The 20,974-nt window shown below is 42.9% G+C and overlaps 1 protein-coding gene across 12 annotated transcripts in view; it reads left to right on the forward strand.

Annotated features, from left to right (window-relative positions):
• Positions 1 to 20,974, forward strand: part of LOC142053177 (poly(rC)-binding protein 3-like) — a 429,523-nt gene that overhangs the window by 402,944 nt on the left and 5,605 nt on the right. For 7 of the 12 annotated variants that reach the window (XM_075084436.1, XM_075084431.1, XM_075084437.1 and 4 more), the window contains 2 exons: positions 5,933 to 6,102; positions 11,877 to 12,956. In XM_075084436.1, the coding sequence (XP_074940537.1) occupies positions 5,933 to 6,102; positions 11,877 to 12,225 (519 nt within the window). In that variant the 3' untranslated portion in view covers positions 12,226 to 12,956. Of the gene's footprint in view, positions 1 to 5,932; positions 6,103 to 7,313; positions 9,460 to 11,876; positions 12,957 to 20,974 lie in introns of those variants that run through there. The other 5 variants (XM_075084439.1, XM_075084440.1, XM_075084443.1 and 2 more) reach the window with 3 other exon arrangements.

Genomic DNA, 20,974 nt, shown 5'->3' on the forward strand with positions numbered 1-20,974 from the left:
GCGGGGGGCATACATGTGCAAAATGCTCTCAGAGCAGCCCACAGTGAAATCCAGCCTCGGCTCCGCATGATGCTCCAAGGAGATCCACGTGGCACTGCCACTTCCACCAGCAGTCACTGGGGGGACTGAGCGCTCATCTTTGCAGATCCCCAGTCTATCGCCTGTGGAGGGGAGAACCAGCACAAGCCCTAAAGGAGAACATAAGGGCAGTGTCCAACCCTAGCTGTGACTTCCAACAAGGCCACCCACCACCTACACATTACAGGAAAAGTGCACCTCGCCCTCCCTACAGCCCTCTTCCAGAAAAGTCCAAGTGCCATGTTCTTATAAAACTAAGCTGCTGGCTAAGCCCAGCCCTGGGTCAGAAACTTCAGAGTTGTGTGAGAGGGTTTAAAAGCAATGGTTAGGTGAAGACTTAATAACACACACAAAATGGGCTGGGAAAGGTCCTGCAGTAGTGTAAGCCAAAGCACTTCTACTGAAAGCAAGGGACCTGTGGATTCAACCTCAACAAGTTAAACTTACTGCTCTGAACCTCCTATGTAATAGAGATAATGTCCAGAGCAAAAATACAGAAATAATCACATTCTGTCAGCTAAGCATGTTTAAGGAGGTGTGTTATCAAAAAAGTCATTTTTAATCCTTTTGATATGTTTGAACATTGCCTGGTTTTTGTGTTCCCTTAAGCTAAGAAAATAGCAATTGATTCCTCCAGGAGACCTGTCCACATGAGGTCAAGAATCAGTAGAGAGATTTCACAGGCTTAATATCCATCAGAAGCAGTGTGACATGTTTGGTGGAACAAACACTTCTGAGCAGGAAAAGTAAGTCCCTCCAGAACCACCTACTGCTCTGTTTAGGGAACAGGATGTGAACTGATGTTGGGCCCTCAATAAATTGAAACGCACACAAATCTGCAGAGTCATTTGGGTTACAAAACAAGTAATAAGAAGGCTCATTTCTGAAAATGTTTTCTCAGTTTGCTGTCCACCTCCTTGCAAAACCTATGAGATTGTTATAGTGCAAATTTCGCATTCTCCTGGCAAGGAAACTGAAGTTTATTATTATTACTATTATTATTATTGGTTTTTAAGAGGCACAAAGTCTTTAAGCATCTCTTTCCAGGCCTTGCAGTAAGTCTGTAAAGAACCGTAATCATACCTCAAGAGATTTTTTTTTCTCCCTACAGAATACTCTGCCCTGGCATTTCTAATGAAAAAAAAACCTAACCAAAACCTGGAACTAAGAAAGCCTCTATCTTATGAAAGGTGATTGAAGAGGCTCCTTCACAATGAGCACCTGCTTGCTCAACTAATGCAGAGGCTTTGACAAAGTCAACGGCCTTATTCTGGGTTGGCAGCAGGGAACCAAGGAGAACCACGTCTACCTGTGGTCAACCCCACTGCTCCAGACTGTGGATAGCAAGTTGCAGAGGCTACTTCCCTGACCCTTTTTACCTGTATTTAAAATGAAAGTGAGCTCCGTGCCACTTCCTGTGACAAGCAATACTCTGCATTGGACTTGGATAATAAACCAAAAACTAAAAGTCTGATTGCTCCCAGTGCTGCACAGAAGTACTGCAGTGTGATGGACATAGAAGAAAAAACCTGTAGGAAACACCCAGCAGAAAGCTGTTGTTATTATTAGGCTCTGGCAGTGACTTTAGCATTATGGAGAAAAAGTGTGTGTGTGTGTATATATATTTAGCATTTATATTTAGCATTATGGGAAGAAAAAAAACAGAGATGGCATAGTGTATTGGGAGAAACTATCAGCATCAAGAGTTTGGGCAGGAGGAATCACAGTAGACCTTCCAGTCGCACCCTTTAAGAGTCCAGACTTCTGATGCAGTCCTGTTTACATTGGTATGAGCAGAACTTTACTGAAGCACAGAGTAAAACTGAAAGCAGGCAAAAAGTGGAATTCACATTATAGGTGGGACTGGTGTGTTTGGGTTTGGTGTTTTTTTGCATGAGGAGAAATGAGGTACGCTGAGGTAGGGAGAGAAGTAGTGTAGAAAAAGTGGAAAGGGACTAGTTTTTCCGTGGTGCTCATAATCCAAGAAGGAGGGGACATCAGCTGAAATTTTGAGGTATGTGGACAAATGGTGGTACTTGCACACAACACACGAGCTAGCTTTGCAGGTCACTTCTATGGCCTTTCTGGGGCAGCAGAAAGAGAAACGGGTTCAAAAAGAAATTGTCAGACACAGAAACTATTGAGCATGAAGACAGAGATACCAGCTGCTACTCATGTAGTCCGTAAGCCTTAGGTGGGAATTTGGGGTACCAATGGGAACTTTGTTTTATACCTCTCACACTGTTTCTATCCTTTTTTTTTTGTAAGTCTGTACTACTGCCACAATCAGAGGCAGCAGGCTGCTGGGCTAGGTGCACATCTGCTCTGAGCTGTTCTGCTCAAGTCTTGAGAGAGCTGAAATATATATGCGTATACATCCACATACATGTGTGTGTGTTTGTATTATATATATTATACATATATATATTTATAGTATATGTATTATACTATAGTGCATGGTAGGCTTGGTGTAGTCGATAGCAGGTTTGGCTCCTCTTTCACATGGGCCAGCTTTATCACTTAGTTTCTGGAGAATTTCCTCTTGATTTATTCCATAAGTGACAGTAAGGCTCACTGTATGTTGAGCAAGCAAGTGAGCATCAAAAATAATGCAGCACCTAAAGTCTGTGAAAACGGCTATATGTTTACTGCCCTCCACACTCTCTCCACACTAACTCTGTCTGCTGATCTTGGAAAAGAAGCGAACCCATGTCTGTGAAACACGCAGCATTGCATGCAAGGTAGCAACTTTCAAAGTCTGGGGAAGCTTACCTTTGTGGTGAGGGACTTTGTGGGACTGAATTACACATAGCCTGCCAACTCATGTGAAATGGCCAGCTACAGAATGATGGGGGGCAGCAGACAGTGTTAGAAAGGTCAGGCTTGAAAAGAGATGCGTGTTTGGTTGCAGTTTGACATGGCTTCATCTCAAAGCAGGGCAGAACAGATGGTTTTATGTAAAATCTAATGTCCATGGTCTGATTGATCAAAGCCTTGTAGATTAAAACCATTCCCTTGAACACCTTCTAGAACCTGTCATCTCTTGAAAATTCAGATACTGCACAAATTTCATCATTAAGTAACACACAATGGCATAGGCACCCCAGGGAGAGCCCAAGCACCCCAGCACTACTGTCCTTCCTGCATGGCAAATGGAGAAGTGTATTCTGCGTGAGCTGCAGGTCATGTCACAGCTTGCAGAGCATGTTCAAGCGGCTCGTTGTCACAGCAACAAAGGATGACTTCGGAGAGCTTCAGTACGAAGGTTACCAAACCCCTCTTCCAGATGCTTGCATCACCAATATCCTTGACCAGGCTGGACTGAATCCTCACTACCTAACTTGAAGTCAGCTAGGAGACTGCAAATACTTTCTACTGACCCACCTGTCTTACAAGCCTCTTTAGAGGACCCCCAGCATGTGCAAGTGGCAGCGTCCTGAGCGACCTGGCAAGTGCCTTCTCAGAGCTGGTGAACCAGACATGTAAGACTATGTCTCACATGTCTGAAGACACAGAAGCCCCATGCAGTTCTTCTGCTTTGAATGCCACAATGGCAACCACGCCTGTGGACTGGACTGCTTGAAATTCTTCTAAGTAATATCTTTTTGCATGTTTTTTACACCAAGTAATTTTATCAGATTTCCATCCTTCTGCTTTGGATGGAGGGAATATGTACAGTCTACAATTTCCTGTTGACACTTAGGACATATTATTAAAGCAACCACAAGCATATTCAGATCTGCACATTATGTGAGAAGTATCAGAGGAATCTGAAGATGTGACAGGCACCGTAACAGCTGCTGCACAGTCTAAACTCTGGTCATTGCTTCATAAGATCATCAGTAGCAACAGACGGATTCTTGACCGGTTGCTTCAAGATCATCATTGCAAAACCAGTTAGATGCTAGTTGTGGCAGAAGGAAATAACTGACAGCTTCCACTCCTGTTGGCCATTTCAAGCCACCCTGATACCTGGGGGCACAACTCTGGCTAGCAGTCTAGTAAAGACAACCCAAGGTTTTTCCCTGCTCTATGCTCCATTCTGCTTCTGCAGTAATGAAGCTTCTGACCAGATTTGGGTAAATTATACCTACATTATGGCATGCAGTTGATTAATGAGACCAATATTATGGAAATCCATTACCAGGTTTTGACAGATAAGAGTGGATCTAGACCTGCCAGTTTTGCTGTACAATGATGCTCTCATAGGACTGCCTTTGCTTTCCTCATACAGATGCCATAATCTGATTTAAAAAAACCCCACCACTGGCTGGCTCTGGTGCTACCACCTGTGCTCTGCGTGCTCTTCTCTCCTGCTTCACCTTCGCTACCTGCGGACCGTGGAGGCCAGTGAGACTGAAGTGCAGGAAGCGGACACGTAGGGATCCCTGTGCTGCTACCAGCTAGCATATGCAGGCACAACCGTGCACGCACAGAGACAGGCTAGAGGCTTCCCGATGAAGCTCACGCAGGCCCTCTGCACTGGCACGTGCAGTCACACACTAAGCCAGGGCCTCAGGATAAGGAGGGGGAGCTCAGCGAGGCCCTCGTCTTTGAACAGGACAGGAACCTGTGTTTCCTGAAATCTCCTTTCTTCCCCCTTGTGAGTACTCCTCTTGTGCTTGGTCTCTGTTTTGGCTACCCAGGTACACGCTTTGGCTTTCTGCTTGCCCCTGAGCATGAAGCAAGGATTATTCTGGTGTGGGGAGAGGAGGTTCTTTCGATAAAATGTCTGGACAATATGAATCTGTTTCTGCCAGGATACTCCAGGTACTATAGTACCAGAAAGGGTGACACATCAGGGCCTGAAGCAGCGGGAAGGGTGGGAAGGGAAGGCAGTCTCTGCATCTTGGTACATCCTCCTGCCAGACTGGCAACATCATCCCAGTGTCAACAGACCTGTAGAGCAAAGTTTCCATTTTCTACCCTTTCTGGCCATTGCTGAGCTTCTCAGCACCCATCTTTCCTTAAAAAAAAGTGACCCACTCCTCACCCTTGCAGAAGCCAAAACATCTCATCCTCAGCTGCTGGCTTGGTGCCTACTTGCTCTTGGGGGCTCCCTGTGCTGTAGGAGCAACACCCCGGCACAGTGAGCACGCTCCCTTACCCCCGCCGCAACGTCTGCTGCTAAACACTTCCTCGAGGTCTTGTACACCATTCCAAAAGCTTGTGACTCCACCAAGAGCATTTAAACAACTTTTAAAACACTGTTAATTGAAGATAACACCAGTGCCGTTTTACTAAAAGAGTTGAGGGGATCTAGGGACTCACACACAAAAGCAGGCTCAATTCTATTAATGACATATGAGTTTTGGTAAGTTTCTGTAAAGGCACGCAGACAAATTTCAGTCTTTTCCTACACCTGCTTCTGTCTGCAGTTACAGAGCTGTAAATCCCACTGACTTTAATAGCGCAGTACCTGGCTTAGCAAGGACGACGTGTGCTCAGGGAGGTCTAGGGCTAGAGGATGCACTGGAACGGTGCAAAGCCGCCCAGCGGCTGGTCAGCCTGAATTCCAGCTGCTGTTCTTGGCTTGCTGCTGCCACCGGCAAGTCAGGCTGGGCTGTGTTTCTGCAGTCATCAGCACCACAGCACGCTGTCGTTTTCTGCCACAGAAGACAGCTAAATAATCTGCTATTGAGCCGATAGCCATGTAGCAGCAAAATGTTATTTAGAGACGTATGACCATAGAGCCAATAGACCGTGCTAGTTATTCCTTCCAAACAGCACAGCAAAAATCTTCTGTTTTGATACTGAGGCTTTCATAACCATGTTTTTATCAATGCTACAAATTGCAGTTAAGTGGTTTTTGCTTGTGTCTGTGGCACTAATCTCGGTCTTTGTCCCGCTCCAGTTAATAGGCTGCATTATTGGCAGACAAGGCAGTAAGATAAATGAAATCAGGCAGATGTCAGGAGCGCAGATCAAGATTGCTAATGCCACAGAAGGCTCCGCAGAACGACAAGTTACAATCACAGGATCCCCTGCAAACATCAGCTTAGCACAGTACCTCATTAATGCAAGGTAAGTTTGCTTTGTAAGTGATAATGCTTCTGCGAGATTGCTCTGCGTGCTCTCCAGCAAATGTCTGTCCTGGATAGATCCAGAAAGTTGCTTTGCAGTGTCCATTTTGCATAGCATTATTCAATTCCTAATGATTTGTAAAGCCTGTATCATTAGAACCTGTGTTTGCTGTTGGTTTGTATGGAAACCAGCTTAATCTGGTGCAATTCCAGATACATGTTGAATGACAAAAGCTGAAAAGTCTGAATACTCACATTGGCTCCCACCTAAAACATAGGTGGATATATTAAATGACAATCACACATTCTTTAGAAGAAAATACTTTTCACAGACCCATTTTACTGTCCTAAATAGCAAATATAGTGAAACAGATTTAATTTAACTGGAAATTGCCATTCAGAGTTGATACTAAACTGGCATTTGGTTGCTAAAGGGTGTGGGATTTATTTATAAAAAGCATTCCCTAATGAGGCGGGGTGAGACTAACTGCTTCTCCACTTCTCAGTGCCAGAATTAATGAAAGCACTGGCTGTTTAGCTAAGCCATTGAGTTGGCTTAAATCTTTATCAGTTTGGATATGGTTATTTAGAAAAATATTAAAATTGATAGCCACCTTTATTTGTGATTATCCTGAGATGGTAGTGCAATGGATAAGGTGCTGTCTCATAGATCTACTTGTAAATGGTGGATCAAGGCAATATATTGCGGGGAGGGGGAGTATCTACATATTTTATTGCCTTTTTTTTTTGTCCTCCCCCCCCCCCAAAAAAAAAAAAACCCAAAACTGTGATATGACTCAAGCTTTATGTTTAACTATGTTTGCTATTAAGGAAGTAGAAAGTATGTGATTTATATAGTGAGGTGCTGTAGTCATAGCAGGTCTACAGTCTCCTACAGTCCAACCTCCCCTCCAGCCCAGTTCTGTAGTGCACACCTGCAAGCCCTTGTAAATGTCTTAATGGAGGAAAAGGAGGTTTGTGTAGCTTTGTGTTACAACAAACAAAAACATTACTTTTTATAATTCAGTTTGAAAGTCGTTTCCTAGGAAAAGATATATTGAGGGGTGGTGTTGTGAAGCCTAAGATAAGTTGCTTCCAGAACTCTAAAACAGCCTACAGATCTTTTGATTTATATTTTTTTGTAGCAAATATAAGTCACTTCCGTAAGCCCTGTAATCAAATAAAAATGTGTTCCCTCCTTTAACCCTTAAGGATATGTTCTTCTCTTGGTGTTCAGGGATTCCCCACACATCGAGACGAGAATAGACCCCTTCATTTTTAGTTGCACAAACACCATATGGCATGCATCTGGATCTCAGAAGATAACAATTTAAGATCTTCAAGACAGCTAAAGCATGCAAATAAAATAATGCACTTATTAATGGCGTTGCAGTGAGCTGCTCACCAGAGACAGAAACTCTAGTGACCAAACCTCTGTTTGACTCACTTTAGAAAATCCTGTGAACTCTCACACTTCTGTTTATTACTGTTTAATGATTCTTTTGATGGAATGGGAAATATATGAGGTCCTTTAACATACTTTTGCAAAGAAGAAAACTTCTCAGCAGTCATATACCGCGGATACTCTATACCCTGTGAACCCAGGAACAAAATATTTTCTTCCTGCTGAATTTCTAGATAGAAGTCATTTGTTACCATCATCTACAATAAACCATCATATATTATTATGTACCATGTGTTGAAACTGTATTTAGATGAAGTGACTTCATTTGTAAATGAAGACTCTTTAAGTAATGTGTAATAAATTAAGCTCTAAGGTAACATAGGACATTAAGGTGGCTGTTTCATTTTAAGAAGTGACACTGTTCCAGATTTCTCCTTTCACAAGAGAAATTCCTGTCCAGTTAGGTGCCACCGCAGCAGCAGCGCTAACTCGCAGTGGCACTGGAGGAAGAACTGAGAAGCTTTCAGGCAAGAGGGAGGACTGCTCCAGCTGGGGTTTAGGCACTCGGGCAGGTTTTGAGAGGCAGATCTAGGCTGCTGCTGCCTGTGCACGCTGGGAGCCAATTTCAGTGTCTGTCAGTTCTAAAACTGTCACAAGTAATGCCGTCTTTATTAAAGATGTTGGCGTCAAATACACAGTGGTGGGGAAGAGCTGAGTACAGTATCTAGGCTGCCCAAGGTATAGTCTGGTATGTCAAAATAATAATTATAATAAGTAAAAGCCATATAAGCATTCAGGGTAAGGTGGATTTAGTTTCCAGGGACAGTATTTGTGCAAAAATCAGTGTCTCACAGCAGCATAAGATGTAAGGAAGAAAAAGCTATCCACCGTATTCCTGAAACAATCTGTGTGTATCTTTAAACTATCCTCCAACCAAAGTTGCCATCTATAGAACAATTTATTGAGTTGTTGACTTTTATTGCAATCTGGTGTTGAATATGTACATAATATACTCTAAATTATAGATATATAAATACATTGATACAATATCAAGACAGAGATTTAAATCTTTCTGAAGTATCGTTTTGATTCTGTATTGATCACCCGAGCGCTGACCTCTGTACGAGTAGAATGTGTCCCAGCTTGTTTGCAGTAGAAGTGTCTTTTGTTCCTGTAAAATCTTCTGTCTCTTAACTGGTCTCCATTGTAGTAACTCTATTTTCATGATCCAATTCCATCTTCTAGCTTTTATTAAGAATGAACCGCAGTTTAGGTTTCCTGTGTAATAGCTGACTTTGGATTGTAAATGAACTGTAGCCAGCAGCACTTTCTCCTTGTTGAAGAGCAGTTTCTTGAAGATATTTTTTTACTGCCATTTTGATGAGCGGTTCATTCACAGAGCTAACAGGACCGCCAAAGCCACGCTCGAGCTTTATTCCTTTCACCAGCTTTGGGGTATTGCAGGATGTGGTCTTCAGTGTATATATTCATAAAGTGTAGTTCTTCAAAGGGACAGCATAAAATTGGCACCATGAAATTTTATATGAAGGCTGCCTCATCTGCTTTCACATTCAATTTTCTTGCATCTACAATTGGTTTGGGAAACGGCTGCTGTCACAGGACAGCTCATAGCTAACCTGATCTACTTTCACTTTACGTGTTACTACCAGTAATAAATGTGAAGCAGGGCAAATTAGAGCTTTAACTGTACCTCTGTGAGTACACCAGAGGTGGGGAGTTTGAGTGGCTGCTACCAACAGCAGCATTTAGCCTGTGGGATCTATTCTGCGGGTGCAGGAGAAAGCTCAGGCTCAAATAGCATCCACATCAGTAGGAGGGGTTTTTTTGGTTTTGTTAAATGTGAGGTAGGCAAATTTGGAGTCACTGAAACACTGAGACTCGCATTATCTTTCTATATACCTCCCTCCCAGAATAAAACTGACTCAGAAATGTAAAAAAAAATTCTAACTGTATAAACTGAGTTTTTAAAAATCTACTAAGGTCTCACCATGTAACCCCTACACTCCAAGTCGAGGATGCACGCTGGCGTTGGATCCACCATTTCAGTGGATAGAAACAAGTTTTCTTGATGTAAACCCCACTGTGCGAGTAGATTGCAAGTAGCACAGCTAACAGCGTAAGGATGCTCTTCTCTCTGCAAAGAGCAACTCCGCTGTGGAGGTTAGAAAAAAATCTGAGATGCTCAGCCACAGGCACAGATAAGCACCACAGGGTAGGAAAACCAAAGCTTTACCTCCTACCACCACTTGCCCTCCCAGCCCCTCAGAGAAGACATGAACCTTCCAATTTCCCAGCAAGAGCTGATGAGGCATTAATACTCCAAGAGCCCTCTTTCTTTTGCAGAGAGGAGAGGAGCTTGGTGCTTAAGCATGTCCCTCTCTCCTCCACTCTCCTCTCCTGGCTCAGACCCACTTTGGGTATCCTTTAGACTCACCTTCAGCAGCAGTTTTTTGGGAAGCTTTAGTCCAACATCCCCACCCCCTGTATAGTGCTAGTTCATCACTTGCGTCCTTGCCCTTGCACAAAGAGGGCAGGCCTTCCAGTTGTTGCCTTTCTCCAACAACGAATAGACCAGGGGCTGTTATTCTCAAGCCTGCATGTAAACCTAAGGCGAGGCAAGGCGGGGCTCATCCAAGCCCGGAGTAGGGCGACCGTGCTCCCCTCCCTTGTCCTGGGGAAGGAGCCTGGCTATAGCTACTCTCTAACCCTGCACGCCCAGCCCCCTAGTGCCAACAGGGACCAGCACAAACCCTGCGTTGGGAAGCTCCCCCCAGGCCTGATGGGACTTGATAAGAAAACGGCAGGTCCTCTGCCACACAGGTCCTCTGCAGAGCCGGCTGGTTGCTCAGGGCATTCCGCTCTGGGATGGAGAAGCTGCTGCAGCTCCTCAGCTCACTGCAGGAGAAAGCCCAGGAGCCTGACAAGTTAGTAATTACTGAAAAAAAAAAAACCACCAAACCCAAACTTGGAATTAATACACGTATAACTGTAGCTAGCAAAGATTTTCTAACCCATAGTCCCATTTATATGCTAGACTGCCATACCTTCCAGCTGGTCACGTGCAAAATGCATCCTGAAATTAGTATTTAGGTTGTTTGCCGACCCAAACAGCAGCGCACAAGCTGCAACACACCTCAAAGGGAGGATTTAGCTAGGTAAACACTTTGTCGTGTGAAAAATCCAACACATCCTTGGAATTACTGTATTTTACTGTGTAAAAACGCACAGAAAAGCCTAAGTGCATGGGCCAAACTCATCTTACCTGCGGATGGGTGGAATTAGACTAAAGGGAAGGTGGTTTGATACCTACATCCTCCGAAGAGCCCGTCATGGCCTTGGGCTTGGAGGTCGGGTCAATCGGAACTTCCTCGTGCTGGTGGGGTCTGTCTGACGATGTGTATCTTGTATCCATGTAGTTCCTTGTCTGTCAGCTGGTAAGCTCTTTTATGTTCACTGTAACCACTGCCACAAGCTCAGAAAGGCTAGCGCTGCTGTGGAAGCTGGGGTGTTTTTTAGTCTTCCTTTTTACTGTTTTCCTTATAAGATTGCATAAATTTTTTGTTGTGATTTAAAAAAAGTCTGGGGAAAGTACAAATCGAAGTGAACACACTGACTAATCAGGTTTGTTTTATATGAAAAATGCACATTGACCTCACAATGAATGAAATGAAAAAACTTTCTAAAAAACAAAAACCCCAAACAAAACTTTATGCCTTAGATGGAAGCAGCAAATCATTGCTCAGTCTCCTCTCATCCTAGCAAAATGATGAAGGGTATTATTTATGCCACAAAATTGCCAAATTGAAAAAATTACCAAAACCCCCCGCGTCCCCCTTTCAAAAATACCGTAATTTTGAAAAGCAAAATTCACCATATCAGTGCTGGGGAGTAAACCTCATAGTTATTTTAAGTTTTCTTTTAAGTTTTGGTTTTTTCCATCTTTTTGCCATTACCTGCATTCCTTAAATTTCTTTTTTTCATATGTAAAATGAACTAGCAAACCCCAACCTTTTTTTTTTTTTTTTTTCTTTTTTTTTTTTTTGGAAATAACTTTAGAGTCTCAATAATGTTTTCACCATCAAATCATGAAAAACCCTTTTGTTATTTCTCTTCTTTAACACATAACATGTTCCTCCTTTGACCCTCATTTTCCCTTTTTTTCTCTCTCTCGTCCCTTCCTCTCCCTCCCTCTCGTCTGTCCCCCTCGTCCACCGATCTAATCCTGCCCTTTCGTGGTTGCCGTCCCTCTGTCCTTCCCTCCTCCTCTTCCTCCTCCTCCTCCTCCTCGCCCCACCGCCCTGGCTGGACCCTCCCAACCTGTTTGTTCCTCTTCCTCTCTTCGTTTGCAGCTTAGAGATGGCTAAAGTCAGCACCCAGACCGCTTCCGTCACGACCCCTGTTGACCTCAACATGAACCTCTCTCAGTCTGCCACCCCTACCTCCACCCCCACCTCCATGGCCGTGCTGGCGGCCGCCTCCGCCGTTACCGTCAGTACCCCCCCTCCCCTACCAACTCTGCCAACCACCCACTATGCCGTTCCTGTCTCCAGTCTGCTTGGCATGAAAACTGTCCCACTCCTGGCACTAAATGCCGCGGCCGCCGCGGGGGCCACGGGGAGTTTGTCCGCTTACACTGCCAAAATTCCTTCGACGAGCGGGGTTAAGAAATCTGACCGCCAGAAGTTTGCTCCATATTGAAGGGATGAGACACAATGCAAGCTTTGCCAGCTCTACCAAGAGTCTGTGGTAGATCCTAGTTATCAAGGAAACAATACGGCATCTTTTATTTTCTGTTAAATTGCTAGTGTTAACTGTTGCCGACTCAAGTCGTCTTCCGCTCTCCATAACGACTAACACCCGGGCACCACCTACCAACTAGTTCCAACAGCGGGCAGGCGCCAGCCCCGGGGCTTTCCCCGTCCCTCCGCTGGGGCCGTGGCCACAGCTGGCCCTGCAGCAGCTGGCCCTGCGGCAGCCCCGCAGCATGGCAGGGTGCCCCCACCCCGGCAAGGAGACACCTGGTGAGAAAGGAAAAATATAAATGAGGCAAAATTTTGGCAACAGGGTCCTGCTCCGGCAATACTGCCTGGCACGTAAATACAGTTATACCCCTTTGAAGGCAACACTCCGACTGCCGAACAATTTTCTCTGGTGAATTGGCACCTCTGATAGGTTTTTTTTCTGTTGCTAGAGCCTGCAAATCTGGCACTTTTGATGGTTGCTAGCGCCCCTGAAATCCCACCTGAAGGGCTGCCCCCCCCCCAGTCGTTCTGCTGCTCCCAACAGGCCTGAAGACTCACGTCTCCCCTGCCCCAACACCTGCCTGCGAGCAGAAGGCGCAGGGCTAGAACGAACCAAACCTCAGGTCCCTCTGTGTACAACCAATGAAGCTTTCTGGTCCAAGAAAAACTCCGAAATTAAAATGATTGGAAGACAACAAGAAAAAAAAACATATCAGGCACCTGTGCCTTTCCACTCCGTTCTTTTACAGGGGACAACAATTTTTCTCTGGTTTAGAAAAGCATAACTTTAAGACCTTTGCTTCAGGGAGGGAGAGCAGGCTCCTTTTTTTTTTTGCACTCGGATGTTTTACACTTACAGACATACACTGGCAAAGTACTTGTTTCTGTAAGTACTTAACAGTAGGTACAAACCAGACAGGCACAGTCACTGTTCTGGTACCACCTCCCAGGTATTTTTTCGTTCAGCCAAAATGACTATTTTTTGTTAGGTTTCTCTAAATACATTCCTGTTTAACTCATGCCTAATAATGCAATCGGATTGTACTGTAACTACAATTAAAATCTAGTGCTTATCAAAGGACATTCAAAGGTTGCTGCCTGGACAGATAGCATCCCTTTAACGAGAGCTTAACAATGGTCAGATTAACCAAAACCAGACGCCTAATTGCAGCCAAACCGAAGAGAGCTGGGTGAGGTGACGGCTGGTCGCTAGTTGTTGGAACTAGTTTTTAACTGCATTTTCTGTTTGCCATCCACCTTCTTTTTAATTTCTGTTGCATAACTCAGTAATGCAATATTGTTTTCCTCACCACTTCCGAATCCAGAATCCCATTAGCCCGCCATGCTCATCCACTTTGCACTCCTTGGACACAGAGCTTTAACAATTGAACTGTATTCAGTGCATTTTAATATAAACTAAAAACACAATGCAAATGCAATACTTTTTAAAACATGGTATTTCGAAGTGTGTTATTATTATTGTATAGGGCTAAGTACTCTCTCAGTAGTCTGTGTCATTTCTGTATTCTGTGGGCTTTTCTTCACCTTAGTACTTTTGCACTAAGTTTTGTCACTGTAACCATTTGTAGAACTGCCATTGTTACAGTTTGCACTTATCCAAATGGGGTTTTTGGTTGGTTTTGTTGGGGTTTTTCGGTTTTGGATTTTTTGGTTTGGTTTCTTTCTTTTTTTTTTTTTTTTTATATAATGAAGGACAAACTGGAAATAATGTCAAGGTACCTCAGCTATTTAACAGCTCTAGAAAACTGCTGTAAAATTGTTCTGGACTATTGTAACTGTTTCAATAACTGACATTTTAAAAAAAATCAAACTACCAACCTCTGTGTGAGAAAACTTGCCTGCATTGAAATGCTGTTCTATGCTGGTTGTACTCAAGTGTTATTTTTTTAATAGTGAGAAGATTTTTTTCTTTTTTCTTTTTTTTTTTGCCTTTTTTTTTTTTTTCTCCTTTTCCTCATTTTTGTTCCTACATTTTAGGCTGTCTTCAGAAGTTACTGGCCTGGGGGCTCTGTAATGTATCTCATCATGCCCTAGTGCATTAGCCACCAGACAGGACTTTTCCAAAGCCCCATGAGACAATGCTTTCTATGGACTAATCTACAGAGGAGTTTCTGCCATTTCTAACTTTCTTATTATTCTGAGACATCAAAAGAAAATACTTCTTTTACTCTTTAAGCAACTGTGCTTCCTAACTCTTGTGTTGCTTTCATTACTGTTCCAGTTTTAACACTGTTGTGGCTCATAACATAAAGGAAAGAAAAGTTATTTTCGGGGGTTAATTTTCATCGATGTTCATGCTTTGGCTAATCTGTATAAAAGCATGGGCTGTTAGTGTTCTAAACCACTGTATTCAGCTAGAGACTCGACAGTAAATTAAATGAGACGTTTTTATAAATAAATTTTTTTCCTGATTTAAAAAAAAAAAAGACGTGGTAGCCTTGTGCATACAACTGTTGTGTTGTTTAAACTTTGTTCTTTGTAACCAAGTTGCTAATTTGTCATTTGAGAAACACTATTTAATGGATTGTCAAAGTAAGATCATAGACAAATTGCTTGTTTTCATTAATGATTAAAGGTTTCATATCATCACGCTTAAGGTCCCAGTGCTCATTGGGAAAGAGTGTAACAACGGTGCAATACTGGCAACGTTAGAAGTACATGAGCCCGTTGTCAGGGATGACGAGTCTTTTCACGATTAGATGGAGCCAGATTGTGTAGTTAGAGTGAGCAGTATTTGTGCCAAACCTTATTTGGTTTTTAACAAAGTTGCTCTTGGAGAACTTCTGGCGCTGCATAAAAGAGACAGAATTTGGCTTCTTGCTATGGAAGCCACTGGTTTGTTTCTCTTGTGTTTTCCTGTACTGTTTTTAAGATCAGATACTGGGCAAAGAAAAACAAGATCGAATGACCCAACTTGGATACTGAGTACAATATTGCTGAGACCCTTCATATTTTCCCATTCCCAGCAGCACCGTTCAGTGGTGAGGCTTGTAGACAGCACCTTTCACTCAGGCAGGAAACTAGGCCAGCAGCTGGGAGGAGCATTACAATTTGCATTGAAAAGGGAGAATGGATAGCTGTCCATTCAGCTGTCTCATCCTGCCCTGACACACTGCCTGAGCCAGTCAGCTCCTCCTTTGGATCGGCTGAAGCACTGCAGGCACAGCCTCAAGTTCTCTCCTAACAGGAAAAGTGCAAGACGGGCTGGCTCGGCGTTGTTGCTGCATACAGCACTTCTGGCTGCGCTCTGGCCACCTCTCCTCTCAGGGCATTGACAATACTTTCACGTTTAATGCTTTATCCTCATGAGAAAGCAGAGTTTTTGGCAGTGCAAGCGAGTAGCATCCTTAATGACATAAGACTAATTCTACAACTTCCATCCCTACTCCACCGAGGTCTATACTTGTCTCCTGGTACTTAGCTTGGGGTCCCCTCACTGCCCCAGCGGAGTACTTGCGGGGCGTATCGCTATTATCTCCCGTGGACTCTAGGGTACAGAGACCTGCTACGTATCTTGGTCTTGAGTCTGAGCCTGGAACTACGATATGAACAAGACGTGTGTAGAGACCTGGAAACCCGTAGAAGTCAACAGCTTTTTCAATACAGACACAGCCACAGAGCATCTCTTGACAATGAAGGCTGCCGAGAAAGACTACAGAATGCCTCGCTGCATGCCAGCACCCAGAAAGCCTTACCCAATGTTGAATTAGCTATTCCAACCCTTCAGTCGGAAGAAGGATAGGCTGTAGTACTAACCTTCGCCCTGATAAAGTTCTGTGTTATCATTATTAAAATATATTTAACTTCTTACTCTTGAAAGGAGAGGTGAAGCTGCTTCACAGCTGGGACCTCCACATTCTCCATTTCCTAAACAGCAAAAGCTGTTTCTATGGCTAGCCTGGCCAGCATAAAAGAAAAAAAAAAAAAAACCAACCCAGAACATTAGTGCAGCTCAATACTAAGTAGGTCAAGGCTTTGCTCTCCCAGTAAAGCTGCTAGGCAAAGGGCAGCAGCAGCAGCTCTGTTGTGTATTGCATCTTTCACATAAATAATTCTCGTGTGCTTTGCAGAACTGGCTAGAACAGACTGAGATTTAACCAAACCAGTGCAGAGGCACATTTGTGTGTGGAATGAGGAGAGGTAAAATAAAGACACATGGACAAAGGAAGGAAAAAAAAAAAAAGTCTTTTGAGAGGGCTTTTGCAAAAAATATAGGCAGAAATGTGATAAAATCTGGGCTAATTGAGGACTCAATTCAATTATTTTAGTTAGAAAAGATTTTTGAATGGCAAGAAAAAGTTCCTGGATAGCTTTAATATAGAAAGCAGGCAAACAAAACAGAAGAAGGCATATCTGGAGGGGGGGGGGGGAAGTAAAACAATGTATTATCAAAGAAAGAAAACTAAACCTTTGATGCCCAAAGGTAGACACGAGGAAGCACGCACCTGATATGAAAAGGTCACTGCCCACACAACTGAGTTTCCAAATGAAAGATAATACAAGTTCTGCAGCTTTCACGTCATCAAATCGGTACCAGAGTTCTGGCAAACATCTCAAACAAATTCAGAAAGCTGTGTTGTGTTTCGCTAGCGAAAAATTAGAAAGTATGAATGCTGGCTAGAATAGACAACCAGCAAGAAAACAAAGAGGTATTTAGCCACCTAACCTAGTCCAGAGAGTTTTCTGGTCTGAGACGTAGCCAGAAGGCACCGATGGGCCCCAAGGTGCATATCTGTGCCAGCCGAGGCTCCTAGGAAGCTAACAGCATAGATCTCACTGGTGCCACAAACGTGGGCACCTGGGAAGTGCCTCAGCCTCACTGGGCTGCATGGGAAAGGTGCTTCTGTGAAGTTTCACAAGACAGTCTTAAAGCATGCACCAAGCCTTCCCCACCGAACCAGGCAGAAATGGAAGCATCCCTGTTTTTTAAATTTTTAAATACCCAACAGCATGAAAATAAGAGTGCCTCTCTGGGATGGGGCAGATCCAAATCCAGATTCTTCCATTGCTTCAATCTCAGCTGACTATTTCAGCACTATTTACATAGTTGGAACAGGACGTAGCCCTTCTCGTGAGTGTCATGATTATCAGACAAGTCACACACGCTCACTAATTCAATCATTTTACAGTGGCACAGCTTCTGCAGGGAAGACTGCAATTGTTAGGCTGCTTAGCTAGATCAGAGGAACTGTAGGTTCAAAGGACAACACAGAGAGGAAGGATTTGAACACAGATCTCTTGCGTCAAGTGCTGTAACCGCCAGTTACACCAGGCATTAGTCCCTCGACTGTATTTTTGGAAGACACGCCTGGCTTCGATGTCTACCCAAGGGAATTGCTCGCATTTCTTTTCCCAGCTAACAGGCCAGGGTAGTTCTAAGCGAAGCGATGAAAAGAAGATTAAATGAAGGCAGATACTGAAAAACTGCTCCACACCAGAAAACTTCAATCTCTTGGCCTGAGCGACACTTCCTAGGGATACAAGTACGCACTGCCTTTCTTGCCTTTGAAGGGTACTTACTCCTTGCTTCCAGGAAGGAATGCAGTAATGTTGATTAAATCAGTTTCTGCATCAGTGCATGTGCCGTCACTCTACAGCCTGGCATATGTCTCCAGACAGAAACTGAAAGAGAAGTGTCAAATTCATCTGATGTTACCCAACAAAAGGGAATTTCTGAAACATTACATATGTTCTGGATTCTAATGACATCTACAGCATCATTCGTATTGGTTGAATGTCTGATTCTAAGAAAAAAGTGCTGAAAGTATTTGAGCAATGACTTTTCTCATCAGAGCTATTTCTAGCTCAGTGTTTCTAAGATGATAAAATTCAGATAATTACAGTGGTATATAATAAGCAAAATTTTTCTCTCCTCAAATTGAGTTTATTGGCGGGGGGCCTGACCAAAGATAATATTAATGTTCTTTTTAACTAGTTTTTGTGATCCTGAAGCAAATTTTAAAATTATATGCTTTAGTGGAAGAATGACAAACCACCACGTTAGCAAATGAGAACATTGTTTCGTTTGTTGTTATTTTGGCTTGGTTGGTTTTGCGCAGTCACTTGGGTTCCTCTGTACCAAATACAGCCCTTTTTTCACACCTACTTCTAAGTCATGGCAGCAGCAGCTTATTTCTTCCGTGGCGGGAGAGAAGTTAGCACGCAGATTGCCATTCGCGATTGTTTGCACTGGCCAGGAACAGCTAACTACCCACATCTGCCGGGAGCAGCTATGGCCCGTTATCTGCTCCCTGCAGAGCGGCTACTCTGACCTCCATTTCAAACACACATGCGTGCACACATACACACGTATTTTGGCCCTGGAACTCTCCAGTTTCAAAACCACTGAGCTGGGAATCACCGCTGTTTTTTTGGTGGCATGAAACTCCACAGTCCTTAAATTTGGCAACGCTTTCTATTAGTATATCAATAAATAAGGATTACAAATGCTAAGTCTTCCCCCTTAATTCTGATTCTTCAATTTTCTGGAAGTCCTGGAGATGAGAGAACTAAAATATTCTTCTGAATTCCACTGTGCCAGAGATTAAAACTTCATTTTCAATAGTGCTATGGACAGAGCTAGTTATTAAGACTACTTTCATCTTTATTGTTTAAAAATAGAACTCAAGAAAGTTAAGTTAGAAAGAAATTAAGGAAGTACGTATCTTTAAAAACAATTATTTGCTCTGGTTTAATTACCTAGCTCAATAGCTCGTAAGAAGTTCAGAAAATTGTTTTCTAAAACTGAGGACAGGCTTAAAATATGAATTAATTATTCCTGTGTTTTTCTAAGACACAGGAGATCATTCACCTTGATAAATTAGCTTGACTATTCAATACGGTTGGGATAATTCCCTCTTCTCCCTTACAGCCATGCTACTTCCACTGCTAAAAAGCAGGGTGATTTCTTGCTGTCTTGACACAACAGCAAACGTACATCAGTGATCACATAGGATACGGGTAGCGAAGTCGCTCTTCTTCACAAAGCTCTCTGAAAGCTTTGTTTCAAATGGTGCAGAAACATACAGTTGTATGCAACAAGCTGTATAAGACTTGTATACAACACTATCTGTGGATCTGTGAGATTCCTCCAAGGAAAAAAAGCATCAACTCTTAAACAAGCATCAACCAAGAGGGACCAATGCTGTCAGTTACTTCCTCAGCAATATGTAACCCACTGGCTGGCCATGCGTCTTCACTGTTTCAGCAGAAGTTATGCAAGGATAATGAATAGAGTGATGAGCGATCTGGTGTTTATTCCTGCCATCTGTTCCTAATAAAAATTAACACAACAGGCTACACTGCTTTGGATTGAATGTACAAGCTCCCTCCGCTGTAACTAAACTCACCGCCTTTAGCTTCTCACCACTAGATATCTCTGAAGAGGAAGGCAACTGAACTAAAACAGCTGAACTCTCTTAATGCTCAGTTCCTTTCCTGTTTATCTGCAGCGGAAACCATGATTTGCAGATTCAGGTACCAAATGAAAGTGTGTTACAGATATACGTACAAAATGGAAGCATAAGTTACAAACTCAGAGATTAACACTTTTATACTATAAAAACTGTAGATGCCCATGACTCGCAGTGTAACCCGACTTCAGTCACACCTGTTTCTTTGACATTAAGCCAAATGCAGAGAGTTCTAACGTTCAGTGTTTACAAACTTGTATCCTTTGATGAGTGAGTGAAAATCAAAGATAAGTAGGACAACGAGAAACTTAGCTTAGCTCTTCTGAGAGTGAAATTGGGCGAGTGTCTCTTGTTTTGGAAAAAAAAAACAACCAACCAACCTGTCCATCTGTTAATATTGTACCACGCTCTCAGCTGGAAGTTCTCTTTATAGTGATAAATGGATCTAGAGATCTTTGAGTACAGCACGGTAGGGACCTTATACATCGATATTCAAATGTTTCACACTATAGAAGGAAATTTTATTTGTTTTGACCCAGCTAAGTTTTCTCCAACTTGCCAAAACATTCAATATTTGTTTCAATACTCTCTGAATGTTGCTATCTCAACAGCAGCACTAATTCACGTAAGACTGCAGTGTTGTGCCAAACATTTTAGCAGTAACAGCAACTTACACTTATGGTTACTAAATCAACCAAGAAACAACAACTTTAAGCCCACATATGTGAGCGGAAATAAACGGATGCACCAAACTGCTAAGGACCATTGCTTGAATTTTGACAGCTTTATAAACAGAAAGAGCTGAACCCAAGGACCACAGAAACCAGGAGCGGTGGAAAAGCATCTCACAATATGGAAAAGGTTCCCACCATATATCAAGCCTTTCTCCCAAAACAGACAAATCAAACATCTAGCTTTAGTTTTTCTCTTTATTGCTTGCTTGATTAATAAACATATTTCAGCCAAGTGTCTAGAATGCTCCCATAAGAAGAAAGTTCTTATTTTCTGCCTTTACAACCTAACTTGTTTTAATCTTTAAAAAACAGGAAAATGTTAACCTGTTCCTTCACAAATTTGCTTCTTGATAAAAATTAAACCACATATTTCTCCTTTTTTCCCAAAAGTCCTCAGCAAATTTGAAATGTTTTAAGATTTGAAAAAGTAAAAAAAACCCGCTACATTAAAAAAGACACTTACCAAAGCTCAAGGTAATTCTGGTTCCCATGTCCCAGTCTTGTCAAGTTTGTCGGTTCTTGATTTTACTTCATCTGT

Source organism: Phalacrocorax aristotelis, chromosome 2, assembly GCF_949628215.1.
Source record: "Phalacrocorax aristotelis chromosome 2, bGulAri2.1, whole genome shotgun sequence".
Taxonomy (NCBI): Eukaryota; Metazoa; Chordata; class Aves; order Suliformes; family Phalacrocoracidae; genus Phalacrocorax; species Phalacrocorax aristotelis.